Source organism: Hippopotamus amphibius, chromosome 2, assembly GCF_030028045.1.
Source record: "Hippopotamus amphibius kiboko isolate mHipAmp2 chromosome 2, mHipAmp2.hap2, whole genome shotgun sequence".
Taxonomy (NCBI): domain Eukaryota; kingdom Metazoa; phylum Chordata; class Mammalia; order Artiodactyla; family Hippopotamidae; genus Hippopotamus; species Hippopotamus amphibius.
The window spans coordinates 130,596,983-130,621,719 of NC_080187.1; the positions used below are offsets into that span (position 1 = coordinate 130,596,983).

Below are 24,737 nucleotides of genomic sequence, written 5' to 3' on the forward strand. Positions count from 1 at the left end.
GAGGAGACACCGTGTCCTTTGCGTGCACTACGGTGGCTCGGAAGGGGCTGGGGCTCGCTCGAATGGCGGTGAGAAGGCTGAGTGGCTTGAGTCAGGTCCCCGGCAGGTAACTGGGAGCGGCCGCTGACCTCGGCGGCAGGGGAGGCGTGTGTGCGGCCGGCGGAAAAGCTGTTCCGGGGCTTAAGATTGCGGAGGCCTCCGTGCCCGGGTCCCGCCACCCTCCTCGGAGCTTTCTAGACTCGAGCGCCGGGTCCTGGGCTCCTCTCTCGTCCCCCGGGGCCGCGTTAGCTCCCCGGCTGGGCGTGCCTCGGCCGGCGTGGGAAAGGGGCCTCTCTGCGGGATGGCGGTGACGCTTCCAGGACGTTCCTGCACGGACAGCGACCCTCACCAGTTCCAGAGAAGGAAAGGGGAAAGAGTGGAAAGTGTGGGAGATGAACGTGATTCTTAAGTGCGTTTTTTCATTTAGCAGCTATTTACCCGCCGGGCACTGTTCTAGCCGTTAGGGTGACAACGGTGAGCCAGACAGATGCAATCATTTGCTCTCGTGGAGCTTTCACTTCAACAGAGAGATTGACAAACACAGAATTACGTATCAGGTAGGGATAGGTTATGTAAAGAAAAGCAGAGTAACGGGGTCGAGATTGGCTCGGACGTGCTGGCTGTTTTAGATAGGAAGGGCCTCTGAGGAGGTGACATTTGAATAGCGATCTGAGCGAGGAGGAGCCAGCCGTGCCAAGGTCTGGGGAGAAGAATTTTGCAGGCGGAGACATCAGAAGCGCAAAGCGTCCGACGCTGGAATAACCCTTGCTGTTGACAGGAACGGCAAGAAAGAAGGCTAGGTAGTCAGGCAGTGTAAGGGGGAGAATGGTTGGTAATGAAGGTGGGGTTGGGAGTGCGACAGGCTGCAGGACCTTGTAGCTGGTGGTCGGAAAGATATCCTGTCTATTTATGTTTTGGAAAGGTCACTGGCTGCTCAGTGGAGAAGACTATAGCTGGGAGTGAGGTTAGTGAAAATGTGAAAGAGTGTAGTAGTCCAGGTAAGAGTTGACATTATCTAAAACTAAGTCACCCAGTACACCAAACGTTTGGCTACCACCAATGTCCTCAAAGAAAGGCCCATCTAATTGTGTAAAGGAAGTACTTATTTCAACACATCAACCGCTTTTACGTAATAAAATATATTAAGATGTTTTGTGGCAGATGGGGGGGGTCACTGTAAAAACTTTAAACTGATATCCTGGTATTTTATTGTACATTATCATTCCTTTATCAAGAATACTCGTTTCGGTGCCTTCTACATGAGCTATTTATTGGTTTAGGTAGGCAAGCTGGGCTCAGGCTGCCCAGGGAAGCTCATAGTCAACTGTGGGGGAACCAAGCTGTAAAATAGTTATGGACAATGCAGTGAAAGAAGTACTGTGCATAGGCTGAGGGAGCACTTGACAGGCCCTCTAATCCTGACTTGGGTGTGTGGAAGGCTCCCAAAGGCTGGAGGTTTCCTAGTTGAAGGCTGAGAGTGGGAGGGACAAAGTTGAGTGTGATTTAAAAAGAATGGGCCAAGCAGGGCTTCCTAGGTGGCGCAGTGGTTAAGAATCCGCCTGACAATGCAGAGGTCACAGGTTCGATCCCAGCTCCAGGAAGATCCCACATGCCATGGAGCAACTAAGCCCGTGTGCCAAAGAAAAAGAAAAAAAAAAAAAAAAAAGAATGGGCCAAGCAAAGCTTGGGAATCCTTAAAGTGCACGGAGTTTCCAAGGCCCTCAGAGAAAACCTGAAGCTAAGTTGGTGGGGCACAGAGGTGAGAAGACCCCTAGAAGGGTATGCTAAGCTGTGTTCAGGAATTTCGACTTTATCTGAATGAAAGTTGGAGGTGTTTTTCAGAAGGAGGTAGGTGTAGGGTGGGCCAAGAAACAGCCGTTTAGCAAGGACTCTGTTGTGGTTGTCCAGGTAGGAGTGGCAGCAGTGGCAGTGAGGATGGAGAGAAGTGAGGTGAGGAAGGGGTCTGGAAAGATAGCCAAGTTTCTTGCTTAAGTGACTAGGAGATACAGGTGCCATATACTGAGGTGGCAAGTTTGAGCGGCCATAGAGTGAGTTGAGTTTGTGCTGAAGATGCTGTGGAAACTCCAAGTGGAGCTCTCTGCTGGCATTTACCTACTTGAGTGTGGAGCCCAGAACAGAGCTAGACCTAACTGAGGATTCTGGAGATATTGCTTGAAGACACTGAGAGTCCGTGAAACATTTAAGAGACTACATTAGGCCCTCTGTATTCATGGGTTCTGCTTCCATGGATTCAACCAACCTCAGATCAAAAATATTTATAAAAAGAAAAAAACTCCAGAAAGTTCCAAAAAGCAAAACTTGAACTTGCCACCAGCTTAGCAACTATTTACATACTATTTACATTTTATTAGGTATTGTAAGTAAGCCAGAGGTGATTTAAATTATAGGGGAGGATGTGCACAGGTTGTATGCAAATGCAATGCCATTTTATATAACGGACTTGAGCATCCACCGATTTTGGTATCCCTGAGGAGTTCAGAACCAATTTCTTACCGAGAAATGGCTGGAAGGAAAAGAATCCAGCAAGGGTGTCTGAGAAGGAATCTCCAGAGAGGGAAATGGAACTCCAAGAGAAATTGACTTGTCCAGGATTAGTGTGTGTTTAGAAAAAGGCAGAAATATTTTTAATGGAAGGACTACACGATTATTATCTGTGTGAACATGTGCCTATTTTTCCTTTAAAGAATACGCCCCTATGGCCAACAGTTTTACTGGTGTAATTGTAAGCAGAAGCCCCCTTTAAGAAAACAACTTGAAAGACTTGCAGAGGGAGGGGAGTGAAAAGATATAAAGTGAGAACCCTCATTCATGATAGAAAAGGCACTGGAATAGTATGGATTGATGATTAAATTAATATTTACATCTGGTGAGCTCTAAAGACTTCTTTCCCTTGTTCTGTGTAAGGCTTTTCAGAAAATACAAATTCTTAAAAGAACATTCTTGCTCAACAGTTGCTTAGATTAGAAAAAAATAAAAGTTTTGTATTATTAAGAGCCAGGCTGCAGATTATACAAGAAGAGTTTTTAATCACTTCTGGCTGTTTCTTTAAACCAAATCCACCCAGAAAGTATAGCATCTAAGTGTATATTCAAAAGAATGTGTGTGAAACTCTGTAAGCAGTTTCCAAAGGGGTTTCAACAAGAGCCTGGAGCAAGGGTACTCTTATTTGGAGGTAATTCTTCCTAAAAAAATTACTTTGAAGGCTACTACATATTTTTGGGTGTATTTTTTAAACTTTTTAAAAAATCAGCTATTTTTTATTCCATTATGCTTCTCCGCAGTATTTCATAATTTCGAATTTCTAAATTTCCCTTTCTCCTTAAAGTACATAGCTCAATTATAATTAGAAACCAGTTATATTCAGACATACTAAATGGTATTATGTATTAGCAACTTCCAGTCTTTCAATTCTGCCATGATTTCTTCCTGGCAGAAGTAACATCGCAAAGTTTGGAAAACAGCTTATACTACCTCAATGTCTATACAACTACCAACTTTATTTTTGCACGTGGTTTTTGTCTTCAGACATTTCACACAGTTCCAACAATACTTGTGCTATGGGGAATTCCCTGGCTGTCCAGTGATTAGGACTCCACGGTCTTACTGCCTGCCGAGGGCCCGGATTCAGTCCCTGGTTGAGGAACTAAAATCCCACAAGCCACATGGCGTGGCCTAAAAGAAACAAACGAACACAAAACAAAACAAAAAACTTGTGCCATGAATTTCTAGACTGTATCTGTACATTCTGCATAAATGATTACTGCTTCCTCCTTGGGAACCTGGATTGCCACCTGACGTCCTTAGTACTCTTGGGGTCTGGACTTGCATAGAGGCTTTAGGAGTCATCTGATCCAGTGATTTTCAAATTTTCTTAGCAGTAGGACTCCAGTGTAAAAAAGTCTATTAAAAGTGGTATTTTATTGGTGTGAATGTAAATTATAAGTTCAGTTTTATAACATTTACTGATTATAGAATCAGGCGGTTTTTGAATTCCAAAAAGAATGAAAGAAATGAATCAATATGTGAATAGTTACGGAGAACATCTTCAGTGTTAACAGCATCCTCAGCACCCACGCAGTTCAGATAGTGTGTTTGCAAAATGCTGCTTCAACCAAGACATGAAGGTCTACGAGCTTCGTAACAGAAGCTGGTATCTGAGTTGTGTCCTGACTTTTCCTAGCTTTTCCATTTCTCTGGTCATTTATTTTTCACTTGAAATCCTTTGTTCAGGTTGCAACAATTTTTAAGATTACTGAGAGAGATAATTGTATCACAACCAGGGAAACATGGTATTACCACGCTTTCACAGAATGTGCTACTAGATAATTCTAAAATTGCTTTATTGTATCGGTGCTTTCAAATTTGATATTCTTAAATTATAACTTTAAATTGATTTAAAAAATTTAGATTGCATAATATTTTTTAACAAGTTAAAATTGATTCGATTTCACCAGATATACTTCATTTTCCTTTCAATTAGGAGATATCAAATTCACACAAATGGAAACACTAATTTTACAACACATAAATGAGGTAATTCAGGATCACTGTTTATGGTATTTTAGTTCACAAAACCCTGACTCAACCTGAATTGAGTTTATGCCTCGCGTAGAAGAGGACTTGATCTTTGGAAAAATGCTCAAGCCCCACTGCAGCAACTCTGATTCAGTTGGTACCCAGGGCTCAGGCATTTTTTCTAGTGCCCTGGCAAGTTCAGTGTGTGACTGAAGTCAGGTATCACTACCCAGGAGGCTGTGTCTCAGCCCTTAAAGCACATGGTGCTGCTGGTGGTGGTTGTGGAGACAGCAGGTTATGTCCTGGATGACAGCAGACACCATTCTGGGACTGCGGGCAGATCGGGACCTGTGTCCTGTAAATAGGGCCACCAGACACGCAGTCCCGTCATCTGCCTTTTAGCCACTGTTCAGCAGTACCTGGCAGGAAAGGGGGATGGGGCTGGAGAGAGAAATTCCACTGTAGACTTTGGCCTCACGGTCCCAGCAAAAAAAATGCTGAAAGAAAGGAAGCTAACTACTGGCTCCTGATTTTCCTTGTAGCCCTGATCCTGATAGTTTAAGGGATTTTTTCCCTCAAGGGTAGTTTTAATTTGCAGTTTATTGTGACTGACGTGTGCAGCTGGAGCACATTGAGCACACTGTTAGGTGTGTAGCACAGTAAAGACTGAATGAGCTCAAAACTCAAGCCCTACTATGGATAATACTGCATTTATAATTTTTTGACATGAAATTTTTATTGTATTTTAAAATTCAGAAGTTGAAAATTACACAGCAGTTGAAAAATTTTTTGAGGTCAAAACTACTAAAATGAACTTTGGAACTGATTTTAGGGTTATTTGAGATATGCACACTACTAATGGACCCTAAATGAATGAAGTTAATAAATCTCAGAACGCGACTGGAACAGAAAATTCAGCCATGAACACATTCGATAAATATTTGTTAATACCTACTGTGTACCTGGTATCGTTCTAGGAACTGGGAAAGAAGTGATGAACCAGACTTCTCTTAAGGCAGGAGCCTTACAGATCATTGCACAGATAATTTAAAGTACAATTGTGACACATTCTCTAAGACAGCAGTGGTGCTGGGAGGCTGAGAGTATCTCAGGAGGACCTAACCTTGCCAGAGAAAGCCATTATGTTTAGTTTCAGGTGAACAGTATAACAATTTATTATTTGTATATACTGCAAAATGATCACCATGATAAGTGTAGTTAACATCCATCTCACATGGTTACAAATTTTTTTGTGTATGATGAGAACTTTTAAGATCCACTCCCTTAACAGCTTTCTAGTGTACAGTACAGTGTTATTACCTGTAGTCACCATTGCTGTAGATTACATCCCATGACATTTATTTTTGACCACCTTCACCCACTTTGCCCACACCCCAACCCTTGCTGGCAAGCACCAGTCTGTTCTCTGTATACATGAATTTGGTTTTTTTTTTTTTTAGATTCCATATATCAAAGAGATTATATGGTATTTGTCTTTTTTTAATCTGGCTTATTTTACTTAGCATAACGCCCTCAAGATCCATCCACATTGTCACAAATGGCAAGGTGTCGTTCTTTGTGGGGCTGAACAATAATATCTGTATCTATAGATATAAAGATACCACATTTTCTTTATCCTTTCATCCATTGCTGGACACTTAGGTTGCTTCCACTTAGGTTCCACACTTAGGTTGCTTCGCTATTGTAAATATTGCAATGAACATAGGGATGTATGTATCTTTTCAAGTTAGTGTTTTCATTTCCTTTGGCTAAATACCCAGAAGTTGAATTGCTAAATCATGTAGTAGTTCTAGTTTCAGTTTTTTTTGAGGGACCTCCATACTCTTTTTCCATAGTGGCTGCACTAATTTACATTCCCACCAACAGTACACAAGGGTTCCCTTTTCTCCACATCCTCACCAACACTGATTATTTCTTGTCTTTTTGATAAACAGACAATCCAATGGGTATGAGGTGATATCTCATTGTGGTTTTGACTTGCATTTCCCAGATGTTTAATGATGTTGAGCATCTTTTAGTGTTACCTGTATGACTTTGGAAAAATGTCTATTCAGATCCTCTGCCCATTTTTGAATCAGCTTTTTGGGATTTTTTTGTTGTTTTGTTTTTGTTTTTTTGCTATCGTTATATGAGTTCTTTATCTATTTTGGATATTAACTCCTTATCAGATATATGGTTTGCAAATATTTTCTCCCATTTTGTAGGTTGCCTTTGCATTTTGCTGCTTGATTCCTTTGCTGTGCAGTTTATGGAAACAACCTAAGTGTGTGTTGATGGATGAATGGGTAAAGAAAATGACAAAAATACCAAGCTCATAAATACAGAAAACAGCTTGGTGTTTGTTAGAGATTGGAGGGGTGGGGAGAGGTGGAGGGCAAATGAGTGAAGGGGATCAAAAGTTACGAACGTCCTGTTATAAAATAAGTCATGGGGGGGGATGTCATGCACAGCGTGGTGACTATGGTTAATAACACTGTTGCATTTTTGAAAGATGCTAAGAGAGCAGGTCCTAAAAGTTCTCATCACACACACAAAAATTTTAAACTATAGTGATGGATGTTAACTGGATTTATTGTGGTGATCATTTTGCAATATGTACATAGGGAGCGAGCAAGTCAGTATGTTATACACCTGAAACTAATGTAATGTTATATATCAATTATACCTCAATTAAAAGAAGAAGCTGGTAAACAGTGTCTTCTATTTGTGCCTTTCTTAACTTGCCACCCCCTTAAAAATAGGGGCGGAGCATTGTTTTTTCTCAAAATAAATCATGTTCATTCATATTTTTAACAATTTTCCACCATAAATAGAAGTAGAAAGGAAGTAAAAGGAAAGAGTGTGAGGGTAGGGCCCAGTCAGTCCTGCCGTGTGTCGTCTTGTGTAGCAGGGCCGGCTGGGGCGCAGGAAGCACTGACAGGTGTGCACTGGGGATTATTATGGAGACAATCACATTTAACTTAACCTTCCCAGTGTCATTATGCCCCTGAACTTGGAAGGAGACTGAGGTCTAGGTGGTAGCTTGCCCCATGGTGACCCTGAGATGGTAGAGACATATAACTCTAGATCCAGGTCCCAGGCTCTTACCAGTATACCACTGTGACAGAAAAATCTTGAAGTGTTGCCTTAATCATACATTTTAAGTCTTTTATCTATAACAATTATCAGGCTTTTTCTTTATGCTAAAAAAAAAAAATGCCTGACCTGTGTCAGAGTTATGCCAACAAGAGTTTAATAGGACAGTTTACAAATGTGAGGCAGGGTCTAAGTGTTCTTAGTGTTCTAGCAATAACCTGGAAGCTTGTTAGAAATAAAACTTGGGGGGGTCCCATCCCAGAACTACTGTGTCCAAAACTCCTGGGGTAAGGCCTGCAGTCTGCTGTTATGGGTCTCACAAGTGATTCTGAAGTAGCTAAAACTTGTTTTAAGGAAATGAGCAAGGGATGGAGTCCCCTGGGGGCAGGTAACTGCCAGTACATGCTCTAGGCCTGGAGGTAAGTAGAAGGAACAGTTCCTAAAACTGGAAAGAACAGCCTGTTCCCACCCACCCCGTCTCCTGCTGGAGCATGTTGGGGCGCAGAGAAAGGGGAAGAGTAGAACTAGCAGGGCGAAGGGAAGATGCCTAACACAGGATGTGCTGTTGGAACATGTCCTGCCCCTCCTTCTGTCACTAGGGTGGGGAGGTGCTCTTGAAATTAGAGTTGGCCAGCTATGATGGCCTTGGTGGTGGACACGGATGATGGGAACCTCTGTCCTTTCATGTTCTGGGCCTTCTCAGTGCCTTCACTGCCCTCAGCCTTTGCTGACCGTGGCACTGCCACCCAGGTTCCCCGCCCCCTCCCAACTTTCTGTAGAGTGTAACCAGACCCATTTTATTTTTTTGGACAAAGTAAATGCCATCTCAGTTGGGGGAAGGAACTGGAATCTTAGAAGCAGGCTTTGTTTAGAGTGCCTCAACTTCTGCCTCAAGAATAACAGCATCCTTGTTATTGGAGAGAGATTAAGTGACCTGTCCGGCTGTGGTCAGATTTGAACCTATTGTTGCATTAGGCCAAAACCCAATATTGAGAGATTCTCATTACTTAGCAAACCATTAGCTTCTCATAGAAGGACGAGTAGTTTTTCACTTCACATATTGACCATGAAAGTAATTATTTTTCTGTATTCTGAATTTAATGTAGAGGTTATGTAAAAAAAACTTCCTAAAAGAAGTAGTGTCTTTTTTTTTTTAACATACAAAGAAGGAGTAAATTACTGGCAGCTTGTTTTTTGATAATTTTAAAATTAAGTTGTGGGAGAATGTTTTCTAGTGAATAGACTATGCACTTAAAAGTTCTACCTATTTCTTAGGAATATTTTTTTAAGAAAGTATTTTTAAAATATCTTTAAATAACCTTTCTCAGTTTTCAGTCTAGAAATTTTTAAAATCAAAGCTCTAATATGTTTACATTTATATTTTAGTTGATATTAATGAAGTCCTATGCATATTGTTGCTAAGGGTCAGAAGGCTGATGTCTATAGCTGAAATTATTTTTTTAATTTAACTTTATTTTGAGCTAGTTTTAAATTCATGTGAAGTTGTGAAAAATAATACAGAAAGATCTTGTGTACCCTTCAACTAGTTTCCTCCAGTGGTAACCTCTTGCAAAATTGTAGTACAGTATCACAGCCAGGATATTGACATTGATACATCGCTCCTACTCAGATTCCCCTTTTACTTCTATTCATCTATGTGTGTGTATATTTAGGCCAATGCAATTCTATCACATATACAGGTTAGCGTGTCCGCCATCAGTTCTGTTATCACAAGGGCTTTATAACCCTACCCACCAAGTGGGAGGGGCCCTTCCTAACCTCTGGCAACCACTGATCAGCTCTCCAGCTCTCTAATTTTGTCATCTCAAGAACTGAACCATACAACATGCAGCCTTTTGACATTGGCTTTTTTCTCTCAGCCTGATTCCCTTAAGGGTCATCCAGATTATTGCCTGTATCAATAGTTCTTTCCTTCTTATTACTGAGGAGTATGGACGCACCACAGTAACTGTTCATGCATTGAAGGGCGTCGGGATTCTCTCTAGTTTGGAGCTGCTGTGGATAAACCTGCTGTGAACTTTCACATACAGGTATTTGTGTGAATATAAGCCTTCATTTTGCTGGAATAAGTGCCCAAGTATGTAATTCCTGGAGCATATAGTAGTTGCATGTCTAGCTTTTTTGTTTTCTTTTCAAGACTGTATAGTTTTTAGAACAGTTTTAGGTTCATAGCAAAACTAAGAGGAAGGTACAGAGATTTCCTGTGTGCCTCCTGCCCCAGCACGTGTATCGTCTCCCCCATCATCTGCGTCCCCAGATGGAATACCAGAGTGGTACATTATTACAGTTGACAAACCTGCGTTGACATGTCATAATCACGCAAATCCGTAGTTCACATTGGGGTTTGCTTTGGGTGCTGTACATCCTTTGGGTTTAGGCAAATTAAGTATAATCACATGTATCCATCACTACAGTACCACTCAGAGTAGTTTCACTGCCCTAAAAATCCTGTGCTTCACGTATTCATCCCTCCCCTCAAACACCAACTCTGGCGACCACTGACCTTACTGTCTCCGTAGCCCTGCCTTTTGCAGAGTGTCATATAATCGGAATCATGCACTCTGTAGCCTTTTCAGGTTGACTTCTTTCACTTAGTAATATGCTTTTAAGTTTCCTCCAGGTCTTTTCATGGCTTGACAGCTCTTTCTTTTTAGCATGAATAATATTCCATTGAGTGGATTTACCACAGTTTATATATATTCATTGACCTACTTAAGGATGTCTTGGTTGCTTCCAAGTTTTGGCAATTACACACGTGCAGGTTTTTGTCTGGGCAAAAGTTTTCAACTCCTCTGGGTAAACACCAAGGAGTGCAGTTGCTGGAATGACACATGGTAAGAGTACGTTTAGTTTTTAAGAAACTGCCAAACTGTCTTCCATTCTGCATTCCCACCAGCAATGCATAGTGGCCCATTTTCTCCATGTTCTGGACAGGATTTGGTGTCACCAGTTTTTATTTCTGTCATATTGATAGTGGTATATACGGTGGTTTTAATTTACATCTCCCTAATGGCTAACGTGGTTGGACATTTTGTGTACTTGTTCATATCCTCTTTAGTGAACATGTCCATGTCTCTTGCCCATTTCCTAATTGAATTATTACTATTTTTTTAATGTTGAATTTTGAGAGTTCTTTATATATTCTAGATACTAGTCCGTTGTTGGATATGTGGTTAGCAAATATTTTCTCTCGTATCTTTTTATCCTCGTAATGGGTCTTTTACAGAGCAAAAGGTTTTAATTATGTTGAGGTCCAATTTATCAGCTTGTACTTCTGTGGTTTGTGCTTTGCAGGCCAAGTCTAAGAGCTCTTCGCCTAGCCTTGTATCCCGAAGCTTTCCTCCTTTTTTTTCTAAAAGGTTAATTTTAAGTATTAAGCCCATGATCCATCTTGAGTTAATTGTTGTAAAAGGTTGAAATTATTGTAAATGAAGTTAAATCAAGGTCTTAGTCACGCATATTTATACTGCCTTTAAATTGTTGATGAACTGATATCAAAGTATGATCAGTGGATAGTTAGGCTTTTCACCCTGGGTTTGATGTAGCTACTAAAAGTATTTTAATATAAAAAGCAATCAAATGGGTGTCCTGATTAATGTTTCAACCTTTAGTTGCTGAGTATCTTTTGAAAGAATGTATTGTAGTTTGCACTGGGAAGTTGCATAGTTGGGAAGTTGTATAGTAATTGGCCTTGATTTTAGAATTTGTGCAGCGTGTAGAAATGATTCTGAGGGTCAGAATTCTGTTTTATGGTATTATGGGAGTACATATAGAAACTGTTAAAGGTTAGGCTGTGCGAGTTACTCCTCACACTTAGGAAGTTTATTGGAGAGCTTCTATTCAACCATTGTCCGAAGGCTTTTAGAGCATCAGAGGAAATTTGAGAAGAGGCACTGGCTCTGAAATTAGAGTTTGTGGGTTCAGGTCCTGATTCTGCCACTTAACTGGCTCTGTAACTTGATCTCTTTGTGCCTTAGTTTCCTTATTGTAAAGTGAGTGTGGTAATTAAGTACCCACCTCTTACACTTGTGAAGCTGTTACTCACTTAAAACAGTTTCTGGTACATAGTGGGCACTCGATAACTTTAGCAATTATTATCCCTGAATCGTTGATTTTATGTGAAGATGGGTGGGGAATATAGTTTATGTGAAGATGGGTGGGGAATGTATTTTTTATATTAAGACAAACATGATTCTATTAGGATTTGACTGCAAAATTCAAATAGTTTATAGTTCTTAAACAATAGAGACTTTAGACAAATTTTGTACTTGTAATGAACACCCACTTAGGCTCCCTGATGTGGTTTTTCACTTTCCTCTGCCAGGAGGTGTTTTCTGAGAAAACTCCGAGAAGCACTGCTCATTCCCTTGTCCTAATTAGGGGTCTCCTAATATTTGTGTCCTTCCTGGGCTGGACAGATCTCTCTCGTTCATCCAGGGTAGCTGGCTCCACAGCCCCTCAGCATTCTGAGCATCCTTCCCCAGATACTTTGCTTCGTTGATGTCTCTTAAGAGCTTGGTGTCGGAGGGGTATGCCTTCCTCCGGACCAGCGTGGTAATGCAGCTTGAGATGTCCCAATCTGGAGCAACCACTTCAGAAAAAAGTGTGGTTGGTTAATCCGCTAGTTCATTTTTTTAGGATTTGTCCTTTCCTTTAGTGCTGTGATTGCTTTAAAATACAACAACTGCAGTTCTCAATTCTCAGTGGGCTACCATAGACATTTGTTTCAATGCAGGTTTCTTTGGCCAGCATTAATATCTTAAAAGACACTGTATTTGCAAAGGTTTATGATAGTCACAGTAGAAGGAGCCTAGCACCTATTGTCTTCATTCATTTGTTTGTGAACCCTATTTGATGCTTTTGTTTTTTCCTCTTTGTCTATAAAGCATCATTTTGACTCTGTGTATCTTCAAGTTTATAACTTTTCAGTCTGATTTCTCAGATCCTGGGTCCCACTGTGATAGAAAATGGCCCATCCTCCTCCCCACCCCCCCACCACCCAAAATGCTGTTTGTTTACCTATTTATTGGCATTCACTTTAGTTTTGTGTGCTGAAATGATTGAACCATTTGAAATGGGCCTTTTTATAGCTTGAAAATAGTTGAAATAGCAGCAGTTTTATTCTCATTTGTGGTAAAATTTAAGGAGTTAAGATGTATAGAAATATTAGAAGTATTTTTATTGCTATAGTATTGAAATAAAAATAATTCCATTTATGGTTAAAATTATATTAATGGAGTTGAGCATATGATATTAATTAAAACCTAATTAGGTAGATTTACTGATTAAATTAGTTTTAAAATAAAAACTATTGTCAGAAAATATTTTATATATAAAAATGTCAATAGTTTTATTAGGAAGAAATGAAAAAAGTACAATGGACTTCATCTTTGAAGTAGAACATGGAAACTAATTTCTGATGTGTGACAGACAAAATATGCCAGACAATTGAGATAATTTTATTCAAACTGTTGCAACCGGGGAAATGTTTATTAATGGGAAACCTCTCAAAGAAGGAGAAAATGTGGAGTTTTATTAAACTAGGGAGTCAGTAAGGAAGGGTGAAGCTGGGTCCTGTCTGGAAATATGGTCAGCCCTGTCTTGGAACACAGAAGGTGCAGTGCTCCTTAACCACAGCTGCTTTCTGAGAGCACAGGGCTGAGGTAAATTTTAACATTGTCAGATGGAACAAGGTTACCCATGTTACCATATTTAGTTATGTTTATAAATTGTGTGAGATACACACCACAGTTTGAAAATAGAATTCAGTGAAAACAGAAGTTTCAATTGTAACTTTATTTTTTATTTTTTTTTTTTGTTAAAGATGGTTTGTTTTTTGTTTTTTTTTTTGATGTGAACTTTTTTTTAAAGTTTTTATTGAATTTGTTACAGTATTGCTTCTGTTTTATGTTTTGGGTTTTTTTGGCCAGGAAGCATGTGGGATCTTAGCTCCCTGACCAGGGATTGAACTGTACCCCCTACATTGGAAGGCGAAATCTTAACCCTTGTACTGCCAGAGAAGTCCTTCATTTGTAACTTTAAAATCTATAGGTTTCTTAATATTTATTTCTGCACTAGAGGACTAGAACAGGGCAGCTTTGTCTTGTAGGGGTGACCAGGAATTCCTTAGACACTAAGCAAGGGGAAGAAACCAGTGGAGGGGGAGGTTTGCAGACAGAGGGCAGGCCAGTTGGCCCTACAGTAAAAGTGACAGCCCTCCCTATGAGGCTCCTCCAGTGAGGAAGGAAGGAGGTTAAAGATGGGCGTTTACAAGTAGATCAGGGGAAAGGAGGCAATTCCATGCATTTTATTGAAGGATACATTTTAAAAGGACAAAATCAGGACTCATATAAAATGAACGTGGAACAACGATTTTATTTAACTAATTAATTAATGAAAGAACTAGGCAAATGTCATAACCATTTTAAAAGAAAAGTTGACTTTATAGAGTGTAAAGGAATGTTGAAATGAGTTTACAGGTGGAAGCCCAAACCGGCTTTTCCCACTGCAAGGAGGGTTGCCTCTTCACCAGACAATTATGGGCATGTCCAAAGACAAGAATTATTTGCATTGCTATCAGTTACCTACAGTTTACCAAGGTGTAAAATAGCTCAAAGGCAGTGAAAAGACCAAGCCGCATAAGATCAGATAATTCCCAGAGGCTCCACTATTCCATTGAAAGGATATTCAGTAGTCTCTTTTGCTTGCACCAAAGTCTTTAATTTTTCCTAGCCATGCTTGCTCCATAGTAACTACATGCTTCCTCTAACACTCATCTATCAGTTGATTGCCCACTTCTCTGCTTTAAAAGCCATGTCCAATGCTTTCCTTTCTTCCCACTCTTTCTGGTCTCCATCAGGTCAGAAGAGCTTGGGGCAACCAGGATGTCTAAATTTATATCCAGCTACAAATATAAAATACAGTTTGCTCATTTTAGATTGCTTTTGCTTTAACATCTTGTCTTTTTCTTGGGATGGCATTTAAAATTTTTTTTATTTAATGTTATAAATGAAGATCAAGGTTTCTTTATATTATCATACAATTTTAAGTTGGGAGTTAATCAGCAATAACCATGGTAGTTTGACCACATAGCAATCTAACTGTAGGGTTTCGTCTGTGAGTTGAAGGTGAAAGTTAATGACTTTGAGTTATTAGCTAAGTGGTTCTCAACTTGGACTATTTTTCCCCCCAAGGGCATGCTACTGGCCTCTAGTGGGTAGAGGCCAGGAATGCTGCTAAACTTCCTGCAATGCACAAGACAGCTCCCCTAGAGCAAAATTACCCAGTTCCTACTGCTAATAGTGCCACAGCTGAGAAACCCTGACAGCCCATTGAAAAATGTTAGAGGAAAGCTGAAGTTTTTCTGTAATAAAATTAAAAATAATTTTGTGGTCTTAACTCTATATGAAAAATATACATTTTGTTTGTATGGTTTTAAAATAATGTTCTTAATACCAACTTTCCAGTTTTAGAAATTAAGCAATCAGTATTACCTTTAACTTGAGGACTAAAGGATTAATGGAAACAGATGTCTTTCCCTTGTAATATGATGTATATAACACTTAGAATTTTAAAATTATTTTTCCTATTTTAGGTTTTATTGAAGAAACAGAGATTCGTCGCATTCCTAAGATTAATATCTACAATTTTCAGTTATTGGCCTTCTTGTAAGATATATTTTGGCAATCAAAATGAAAGCTTCCTTTGAAGTTTTAGAACAATTATACAGGAAGGTGCTTCTTGGAGCCCCACTTGAACCTGACAGCCATGATTACATCTTTTATCTCAGCCCAGCGTTTTCAGATCGAGATTGCTCTACAACAACCTCCTCCAGCTGCTCAAACCTCCTTGATGTTCAGGGCAAGCATCAGCCGTCCTCTGTCAATTTGGCTATCCGTTCTGTAGCACCTGTGTGTTTGCAAAGACATTCTCAGATGAGCAGTACCCGAGAAATAATACTCCTTCAGTTAACAGTGATCAGAGTGATGATAAGTAGAATATTGTCTGTTGAAACTGAATCGCATGCAAAGGAGAAATACAGAGATATAATTAAAATTCTTTTAAAATCATCTGACATCGATTCTAAATTAGTAAGCCCATTTGCTTTTTGTGTTTTTTTTTTTTTAAGATCTAGATTTTTAAAAAGTAAGTTTTAAAACATTCAGCAACAGTAGGTAATTTATTTGTTTTCCTATAGACCTGTATGTTCCAAAACTCGGATAAATTGTTATCTCATATGGCTGCAAAGTGCCTTGCACTACTTCTGTATTTCCAATTGAAGGAAAAGGTAAGAAAAGTAATCAAATTATGTTACTGTTTCCATTATGCTTTCTTTAAAATTGTTCTCTGGCGGTCAGTTTTTTATCAATAAAATATTTGCTCACATAACATGTAAATCCACGAAAGTATAAGAATAGGATAATATGATGGTGGCTTATATCAAGGATTAGAGTCTTAAATATGTTGTAAATCTTCACAAATCAGATTCTTAACCCAAAAGATGGGTTTCAAGTCAGAGAATCCATAACTTTCTTCAGATTCTCAAAGGAGTAGGTGGGACTCCTTCCTCCCCTCCAAAAAAAAAAGGTTTGGGAACCCCTGCTTGAGACTAAGACCACTTTCACAGGTTTAATATAAATAAATTCTGAGTGGTCCTCAGCATAACGAAAAAATATGAACAAACTGTCAGATTTTTTATCTCTGAATTAGTTAATAAACAAATCTAAATTTATTGACTTCTTTCAGCTATAGTTGCTTGTTCCTTTCTTAAAATAACATTCTTTCCTGCATACAAAAGGGTGGTATTTGCAGTAGAAAATTTGGAAAAAGAGAAAATTTATAAAGACCAAAATAAAATTACGTATCATTCCAGCCACAAGAGATAACAGCCCCTGTTAATATTTCCATGTTCCCTTTTAAGCTTTTGTTTCTATGGCACATTGAATTTCTTGACTTAAGGAATATTAGGATATCTGTGTCCTTGCTTTAACAAATATATTTTTTTGTCAGAAAGGAATAAACAGTGTTGTATAGAGTTGTGATAATAGGTGATTTGTAATTATAAAGAAAATATTGTATTATAACTTACTGCTTTAAATTTTTTCTAACTTGTAGATGACATTGAGTAATTCCTGGGTTTCTTTTTGCCAAAAAAATCTTTCTGAATATTCTGAAAGTGATAAAGTAGTAAACTGCCTCTGGGTGCTTACCTTTGTAATAAAAGAAATCTTTAAAGATACGTGTTCACAGAAAACAGGTACGAATTATGTTGTTCCCAAGGATCGTTATGTTTATATATTTATATATATTTATATGTTTTTAAATATATTTATATATTTATATGTATTTATATATTTTTAAATATATTTATATATATTTTATATATATTTATATATTATTTATATATATTTATATATATTATATATATTTATATAATGAAGAGTAAAACTTATGCCTGATTATCTTGAAGTATGAAAAACTAAAGAATTGCACTCCATATTTTTTGATTGAGGATACTTTTTTAAAAGGAAAAAATATAAAACTTCACTATTATTAAAAATTGAAATTCAAGCTTTTCATTTTTATATATCTTTTGCATGGTCTGATGTTACTGATATTTGTAAAATGGGTATTAGCAATGGTTATTAGCTCAGTCTGTGTATCTTCATTTGTTCATGTTAGAGTAAACAGTGCAATCCATTTTTTCATCTTATAAAGCGATAATAATTATAAAAATTGAATTGTAAAGTTGTTTCCTAAGAAGCCTTTGTTTTTCCTGTTGCTTATAATTACTATTTTTTTAATTGCAGAAATTCTAAAGCAGTTCCTGACTCCTTTTGATGCTATTTTTGAAGCCTTTTACAATTCTTTATTTTCTCAGCATTTTGAAAACCACCAAAATACTTCTAAACTAATAAACAGCTTGATATGTTTCCTGGAATTGCTTGAACTTCTTATAGCCTCCAGAATCCACCTGAAGTTACATTTCACTTGCCAGAGGATTTTATTTTTGAAACCTTCTATTGTGTTTGACGTTATTACCTGGCCTGTTCATGCTTTTGTCAAAAGGAAGTTCATCATATTCATCAAAAAGTGCCTTCTCTGCAAAGTGGGTGAAGACCTTTGTCAAGGATCTGTCCCTGCCTTCATGCCACCAGATCATCCTTTAGATGTGGACCTGTTGGCGTTGGCTGATGCTGTTCTGCAAGCTGTGGATTTGGGCTTGTTGAGGACATTGTCTGTCCATGGAAAACCTTCCTGCTTTGGAGGCAATGAAGTCCAACCTGGCTGTGAGCGTGTCGCTGGTCCAGATCATGTGATCCTCAGAGCAGCAAGCTTAGTTATCATTAGATCCTTAGAAATCAAGTTTCAAAATTGTGTTTCAGCAAATGAAATGACAGGTAACTCTCTGAACTCCTTTTGTATGCAGATTAATGGGTAATTATTTACTAAAGTAAAATTACTCACAGTTATCAAATCTCAGGACTGTAATTTCACAGTTTAAGCTATATGTTATCCTAGTTATGACTTATTACATTTTCTTCAAAAAAAAATGGAGAAAAAAACTAGAGTTGCCTTAAGAAAAAAGTTTCAGTTTTGTGCACTAAACTGAATTTGCATAGCATAGTTAATAACTGTGGTTAAAAAAAAAAAGATGCTGTTGAGTCTTGTCAAAGTAAGCAATGTAAGTCAATTCATATTCAGATATTTGTACTATATTATTCATATTTTCCTTCATAAAATTGGTATATTTACTAATGTAGATTTTTGACAGTTAGGAGTTGAATTGAAACTAATATGTCAGAAGTTATATAGATGAAGAAATTGTTGTAAATTTCCAGGAAGTTAACTCAGGGTCCAAAGAGAGCCATTTAAAGTATTCATTGTAGGTGTTGGGGAAGATTATGTCCTCTGTTTCATTTGAGAAAAATGAATAGTAAACGTCTCTAAACAAGCAGCATCGAGTTTCGGTGAAAGGTTTGAATTGTAAGCAATGACTTCCCTGAATTGCTTTGGATAACGCTTAGCTTGTAATAACTTCATATAAGATATAATCCTGTGCAGTTATCATTTACAGCACTAGATGGCGTGTGTTATATAAGTCAAGAGTTTTAAATTGAAGTTAAAACTCCTCAAAACCTTTTTGACTTTTGTGCTTAATAGTAGTACTTTCTTTTAATGCTTTAAACAAACAAAAAAAATTTTTTTCTGTTATTTTGAAGGCAATTTATTTTTGTTTGGTTGCATTGTTGCCTCCAGTAACACTGTGGCATCCAGTGAAATGATTTCTGTAGTCTACTACTCATTCATTTTTATGCTTTTAGCAAGAATTCATGTGACTTTTATTTCTCAGAGATAATTAGTTATTTGGCAGTGTGTCAAAGAGATGGTCTGGCTATACATTTTAACTGTATCCTACTGAGTGGCCCATTTTTTTCTCTGAAGCTCAGTTTCCTAATTTACAAAGCAGAGATAATCCCTAACTCACAAACTTTTTGAAAATGTGAATTATGATAATGCATTTTAAAGTACTGTAGATATTATAAATTTCTATATAGGCAAGTTATTATACATGCATTCATAAACTGTTGCTTGCTCTTTGAAATGTGCATTTTTTGAAGTTGTTTTACAGAGGTTCATGTCTGAGTTACTGACCTTCTTAAAGCCTCACCTTCAGCCCTCTCTGCAATCACGCAATCTTTGTGAGTGGTTGTCTAGGGTCTTCATAGAACAAGATGATGACATGCTGGAGGCTGCCAGAGCAGCACTGGGCATCTACCTAAAGTTAACCAGGTTCGTATATTTTAAAGTAATTACACTAACTCCATGCCAGGAAAGCAGAAAACATTTTTAATAATGTGTTGGACATACTATTTACTTTCCATCATTAGGGGGAAAAAATCCCTAGCAATCTTGTGGTTTCCTTATAAGTTCCAATTCCTTTCTTTAACCCTGCCCTACATGAAAATAGATTACATGTGAGTTCTCATTGTGAACACTTGGCTGGCTAGGCAGATCTGGGGATTGGAACTAGACTGAGACTAGACAACATGGGTTCCAGCTGAGTCTCCATCTTTGCTTTACCTGTGTGATCAGGGATAAGTTAATACACTTGTCTAAGTCTTAATTTAATTGAAGTTTAACAGCTCTTTTCACCTCTAAGACTAACTCGTCTGTATTGAACTTCTGTAAGGTGATTTTTGCCTTTGTAAAGGTGAGTACAAACTTGTAAGTAATCAAAGGAGCTGTTGTGAATTTTCATTTTAATATACAGTTGAACTGGGGCTGATAGCATCTTGAGGCAGATATCTGAAATTGATTGTGGAGTAATGTTACTGATGATATTTTATACTGATTCTATTTCTGTGTGTTAAGACAGCTGTACTTGGGTCATATCTTCTTGTGGCAAATATCTGTAATTGGTTATGAAGTTAATAACTGATGACCTTTTACGCTATTTCTGCTTCTGCTTTATTAAAACCTTAAAGTATTTGCTTTACTTCCATTTCTTTCTTGGCTTCAGAGAAAGGGATTTCTTACTAATGGTTGCTGGTGCAGCGTTGTGCTGCCAGTTCTTACTTGTATTATGACACTGCTGGCAGTGGCTGCCTTCAGACTGTAAGTGTTTGGGGCCGGTTTTCAAAAGGTTCTAATCAAGAACACAGAATTCCTGCATGTGATTTGAATTAGGCTCAGAAACGGTCAAATACAAATTCTGTCTGAATGCACATGCCTAGTAGAATATATCTTAGTTGTATTCAGAACTGACTTACTACGCCTCAGGAAAGAGGAAGCCTCTGAATTAAATTCACTTTGTATGTGAATTTTTCACTTTCTTAACTTGAGTTTAGTGTGCTCACAGAGGCATATATTTTTTTTAACATAACTGTGTTAGTTAAGATTGATTGTAAATGATAGAAATCAACATAAACTAGTCTAAGCAAAAAAAAAAAGAAGGAATTTATTGGCTCTTAATTAGGAATTCTGAGGGGTCAAGTGGGCATCAGTATAACTGTATATGACTCTAATCACGTCATTGAGTATTTCTCTTTGTTTCTATCTCACAGCTCTGAATTAATTCTCAGGCAGGGCCACCAGCAGTGCCAGGCTTACGGCAGCATTATAGTTATAATCTTTGGTAGTGCCAGAAGTCCGGGGGAGATCTGATTAGCCTGTGTGGGTCACAGATTCATGTTGGAATCGGTGGCCAGGAGCATGGGTACTCTGATGGGTCAGTCTGAGTCACATGCCCACCCTTGTTGAAGCAAGTGTGGAAGGAAAGGAAGGAGGTTAATTCCCACCTTACCACAGGGAATTAGTTACCTGTAGGAACAAGGAATTCTGACATCAAGAGATAGGAAGACAGAGGACTTTTGTTGGGCAGATAAAAACTAGAACTACCAAACTCTATGGATTTTATTTATTTTATTGAATCAGATTTATATAGAGTTTGTGGAGAGTGTTTTGAAATTTTTTTTCTTTTTAAAATAACGCATAGATTAAAAGGAAATCTGATAGGAGGATTTATCTATGTGAATTACATCTGGCAAAGCTTATATTTGTAGAGAGTCATTAATCTAAGGTCTCTGCTATCTTTATTTTCAGAGAATGTGCAGCTGCTGAAAGCTCGACCCAAGAAAAAGAGATGTGGAACCATCACACACATGAAAACGGCTATAATCCACACTGTATTTTTTTATTCATATTAAAAAGCATAGGATTTGACTCTACAGTTCTTCTTGATTTTTTGATTTCATCAGAAACCTGTTTTCTTGAATATTTTGTTAGATATTTAAAATTATTGCAAAAGGACTGGGATAATTTTTTCGCCGTTTGCAAGTACTTCGATGTAACTGAATCTAAAGATAACATAAATATCTGTTGTTGTATCTCCTCACTTGTCCAAGACAGAAGCGGCAACCAAACAGAACGTAGTCCTTTGGCTGTTCTCGGTAGTCACAGAGATGTTCGTGCTTGGGTCTCCGGGGCCTCTGATGCTTCTTCTGAACCACGGAACCATGTTGTGATGTCTGAGGAGGCCCAGGCCACGCTCCAGGCTAATAGTCTGTCTCCCCGACAAGCTTCTCAAAGTCTGGTAGATTATGACAGCTCTGATGATTCTGAAGAAGAATCCATGGACCAGTGTTTAGCAAACAGCAGACTAACATCTTTACACCAGGAAGCAATGAAGAAAATTCAGGACTCAATTGGAACAAGTAGGGATAAAAAAGAACCTAGCCTGGAGTCTCAGTCAAGGCCTCTGGTTCCCAAAGAATCTAATACTCCCTTCATTGTTGATTGTGACATAGCCCCGAATAACACTGCTTCTAAAGTGGGAATATCTTACAGAATAGTAAAGTGCTTTGAAGAGCTACAAGGTGCCATTTATCGTTTGCAGAAGAAAAATCTGTTCCCATACAATCCAACAGCACTTCTGAAGTTGTTAAAACATATTGAGGCAATATATAATAAAAGTATGACCCCTTTGTAAGACAGGAACTGGTTTTCCCTAACGTAATGTGCCTTAATGAGATAATAGTAAAAAACGAACAAACAAAAAACCTCAAAAGGGTTTGCTTTTCTTTTGCCTTTTATTTTGTTTTGTTTTGTTTTGTTTTTGGCTGCATCGGGTGTTCATTGCTGCGCATGGGCTTTCTCTAGTTGTGGCAAGTGAGGACTACTGTTCATTGCGGTGTGCAGGCTTTCCTTATTGCCAGTGTAACAAATTACCACAAACTTGGTGTCTTAAAACAACAGAGATTTATTCTTTCACAGTTCTGGGGGCTGGAAGTTCAAAATCAAGGTATCCACAGGGCCACGCTTTCTCTCAAGCCTCTAAGGGAGAATCCTTCCCTGCCTCTTCCTAGCTTCTGGCCGTTGCTGGCAATCCTTGGTACTCCTTGACTTGTAGCTGCATCACTTCAATCTCGTTCTCTGTTGTCATGTGACGTTTTCCCTGTATGTCTATCCGCATCCAGTTCCCCTCTTGTAAGGACACCAGTTACTGGATTAGGGCCCACTCTCATCCAGTATGACCTCATCTTAGCTTAATTATATCAGCAAGGACCCTATCTCCAAATAAGGTCGCATTCATGGGTTCTGGGTAGACGTGAATTTTGGGAGGGACACTGTTTAAGCCAGTATGGTTATGATTTTCCCCTGAGGTATTTACGTGTAATGTGGTATGTAAAAAACTGAAATCTTAGCAGTTTTTTTAAAGAGAGGTGATTAGCTCTATATGAATATATGTGGTCTACAAACACAAGTGTATTCTTTAAAAAGATTTTTTATAAGTAACTTTCCTATATGAAATTGTGATATGGATAATTACATTGTTTTTTTGAGAGGAGGCAGTAAATTCCAGTTTTCATGTCATTACAGGCATACCTCATTTTATTGTGCTTCACCTTATTGTGTTTTGTTGAGAGTCCATTTTTTACATATTGAGGGTTTGTGGCAATCCTGTGTCATCCAAGTCTCTTGGTGCCATTTTTCCAACAGCGTCTGCTCACTTTGTGTCTCTGTGTCACATTTTGGTGATTGCAGTATTTGAAACTTTTTCATTATTGTATTTGTTACAAATATGAACCTTGAATGGATGAGGAGTTGCTTCTTACAGAAGAGTAAAGAAAGTGGTTTCTTAAGATGGAATCTGCTCCCGGTGAAGATGCTGTGATAATTGTTGAAATGACAACAAAGGATTTAAAATATTACGTAAATTTAGTTGACAAAGCAACAGCAGGGATTGAAAGGATTGACTTCAATTTTGAAAGCAGTTCTGTGGGTAAACTGCTATCAAATGCATTGCATGCTACGGAGAAATTGCTCATGAAAGGAAGAGTCAATCCATGGGGCAAACTTCATTGTCTTATTTTGAGAGATTGCTACAGCCATGCTGATCAGTCAGCAGCCATCAATATCAAGGCAAGACCACCAGCAAAAAAATTACAACTTGCTGCCGGTTCAGACAATGTGTAGCAGTTTTTTAGCAACAAAGTATTTCTTTATTAACATATGTAGGCATAATGCCATTGCACACTTCCTAGACTACATTATAGTGTAAACATAACTTTTATGTGTACTGGGAAACCAAAAATCCACGTGACTCACCTTATTGTGGTATTTGCTTCATGGTTGATCTGGAACCAAACCTGGAATATCTCTAAAGTCTGTCTGTGGTGGATGTATATAGAGAGCATAGCTATATTGTTCTGGTGAGTCTGTCATTGAGGCAATCTGAAATGTTGTCCTTAAAATATTTTTTACATGATCCTTTTGTAGAGAAATATGAGGAGACTGAACCTACCAGACATTAAAATATATTTTAAGGCTGTGTTAATCAAAACAGGTTAGTACCCATTCAGGTAGAAATGGGAAGACCAGTGGAACTAAATAGGGGAAGGCTAATCAAAATAACAATGAGATGCTAATGTCAACCAAAGAGAAATGAAGAGTTCAAAAAGTTTGGTAACAGAGTTGCGGGTATACACTGGGGCAGCTTCTACATAAATTAAAAAGTATGTGAAAGAATGTATCTTCAAGGATTTTCCATGCCACATTGTTTATAAAAGCAAAAGTCTAGAAATACCTGGATAAATAAGTCATATATACTCATAGTATATATGCTCAGTTGTAATATAGATTCCTGTGGAAAGAATGGGCTGTATTCGTGTTTACAGAAATGAAACACCTACAGTAAAAAAAAAAAAAAATTGCTGGGCTCCCGTGTGTTTAAGAAAAGAAGGTGGGGAAGGAGTAATATACACACTTACATATTTATGTATGCTTTTGTTTATAAAATATTTATGTAAGAGCATATAAGAAAATACTAATAGTGGTTGCCCTGGGAAACAGATCTGAAGTAGAAAATTTGACTTCTCACTATGTATCTTTTTCTACTGTTACTTGTTTTTAACTGGGTAATTTTTTTGTTTTAGTTACAATTAATTTTTTTAAGGAAAGGAGAAAAACAAACCTGAATCTTTGTGTTCCTAAGGGTACATAAATGTTAAATGCACGAAAAGTCACGCTTCTACAGATGTTTT

At 38.1% G+C, this 24,737-nt stretch overlaps 1 protein-coding gene across 6 annotated transcripts; it reads left to right on the top strand.

The window, feature by feature from the left end:
- Positions 1-24,705, top strand: LINS1 (lines homolog 1). Of its 6 annotated transcripts, none has more exons than XM_057722987.1 (8): positions 53-448; positions 9,552-9,722; positions 15,287-15,782; positions 15,890-15,979; positions 16,807-16,948; positions 17,502-18,092; positions 19,314-19,485; positions 21,298-24,705. In XM_057722987.1, exons 3-8 carry the CDS (start codon positions 15,384-15,386, stop codon positions 22,181-22,183), a joined length of 2,280 nt encoding a protein of 759 aa, XP_057578970.1. In that variant the 5' UTR covers positions 53-448; positions 9,552-9,722; positions 15,287-15,383; the 3' UTR covers positions 22,184-24,705. The 6 variants fall into 6 exon arrangements, with proteins under 6 accessions (XP_057578974.1, XP_057578969.1, XP_057578970.1 ...); XM_057722989.1 differs by having other exon boundaries at positions 67-106; XM_057722991.1 differs by lacking the exon at positions 9,552-9,722 and having other exon boundaries at positions 1-68.
- Positions 24,706-24,737: the final 32 nt, after the last annotated feature.

Excerpts from the sequence above, each read along its gene's own strand:
- LINS1 (XM_057722991.1), top strand. The coding sequence starts at position 15,384 with ATGAAAGCTTCCTTTGAAGTTTTAGAACAATTATACAGGAAGGTGCTT. Across the intron at positions 15,783-15,889 it reads CTGACATCGATTCTAAATTA|ACCTGTATGTTCCAAAACTC; the intron begins GTAAGCCCATTT and ends GTTTTCCTATAG. Across the intron at positions 19,486-21,297 it reads ATCTACCTAAAGTTAACCAG|AGAATGTGCAGCTGCTGAAA; the intron begins GTTCGTATATTT and ends CTTTATTTTCAG.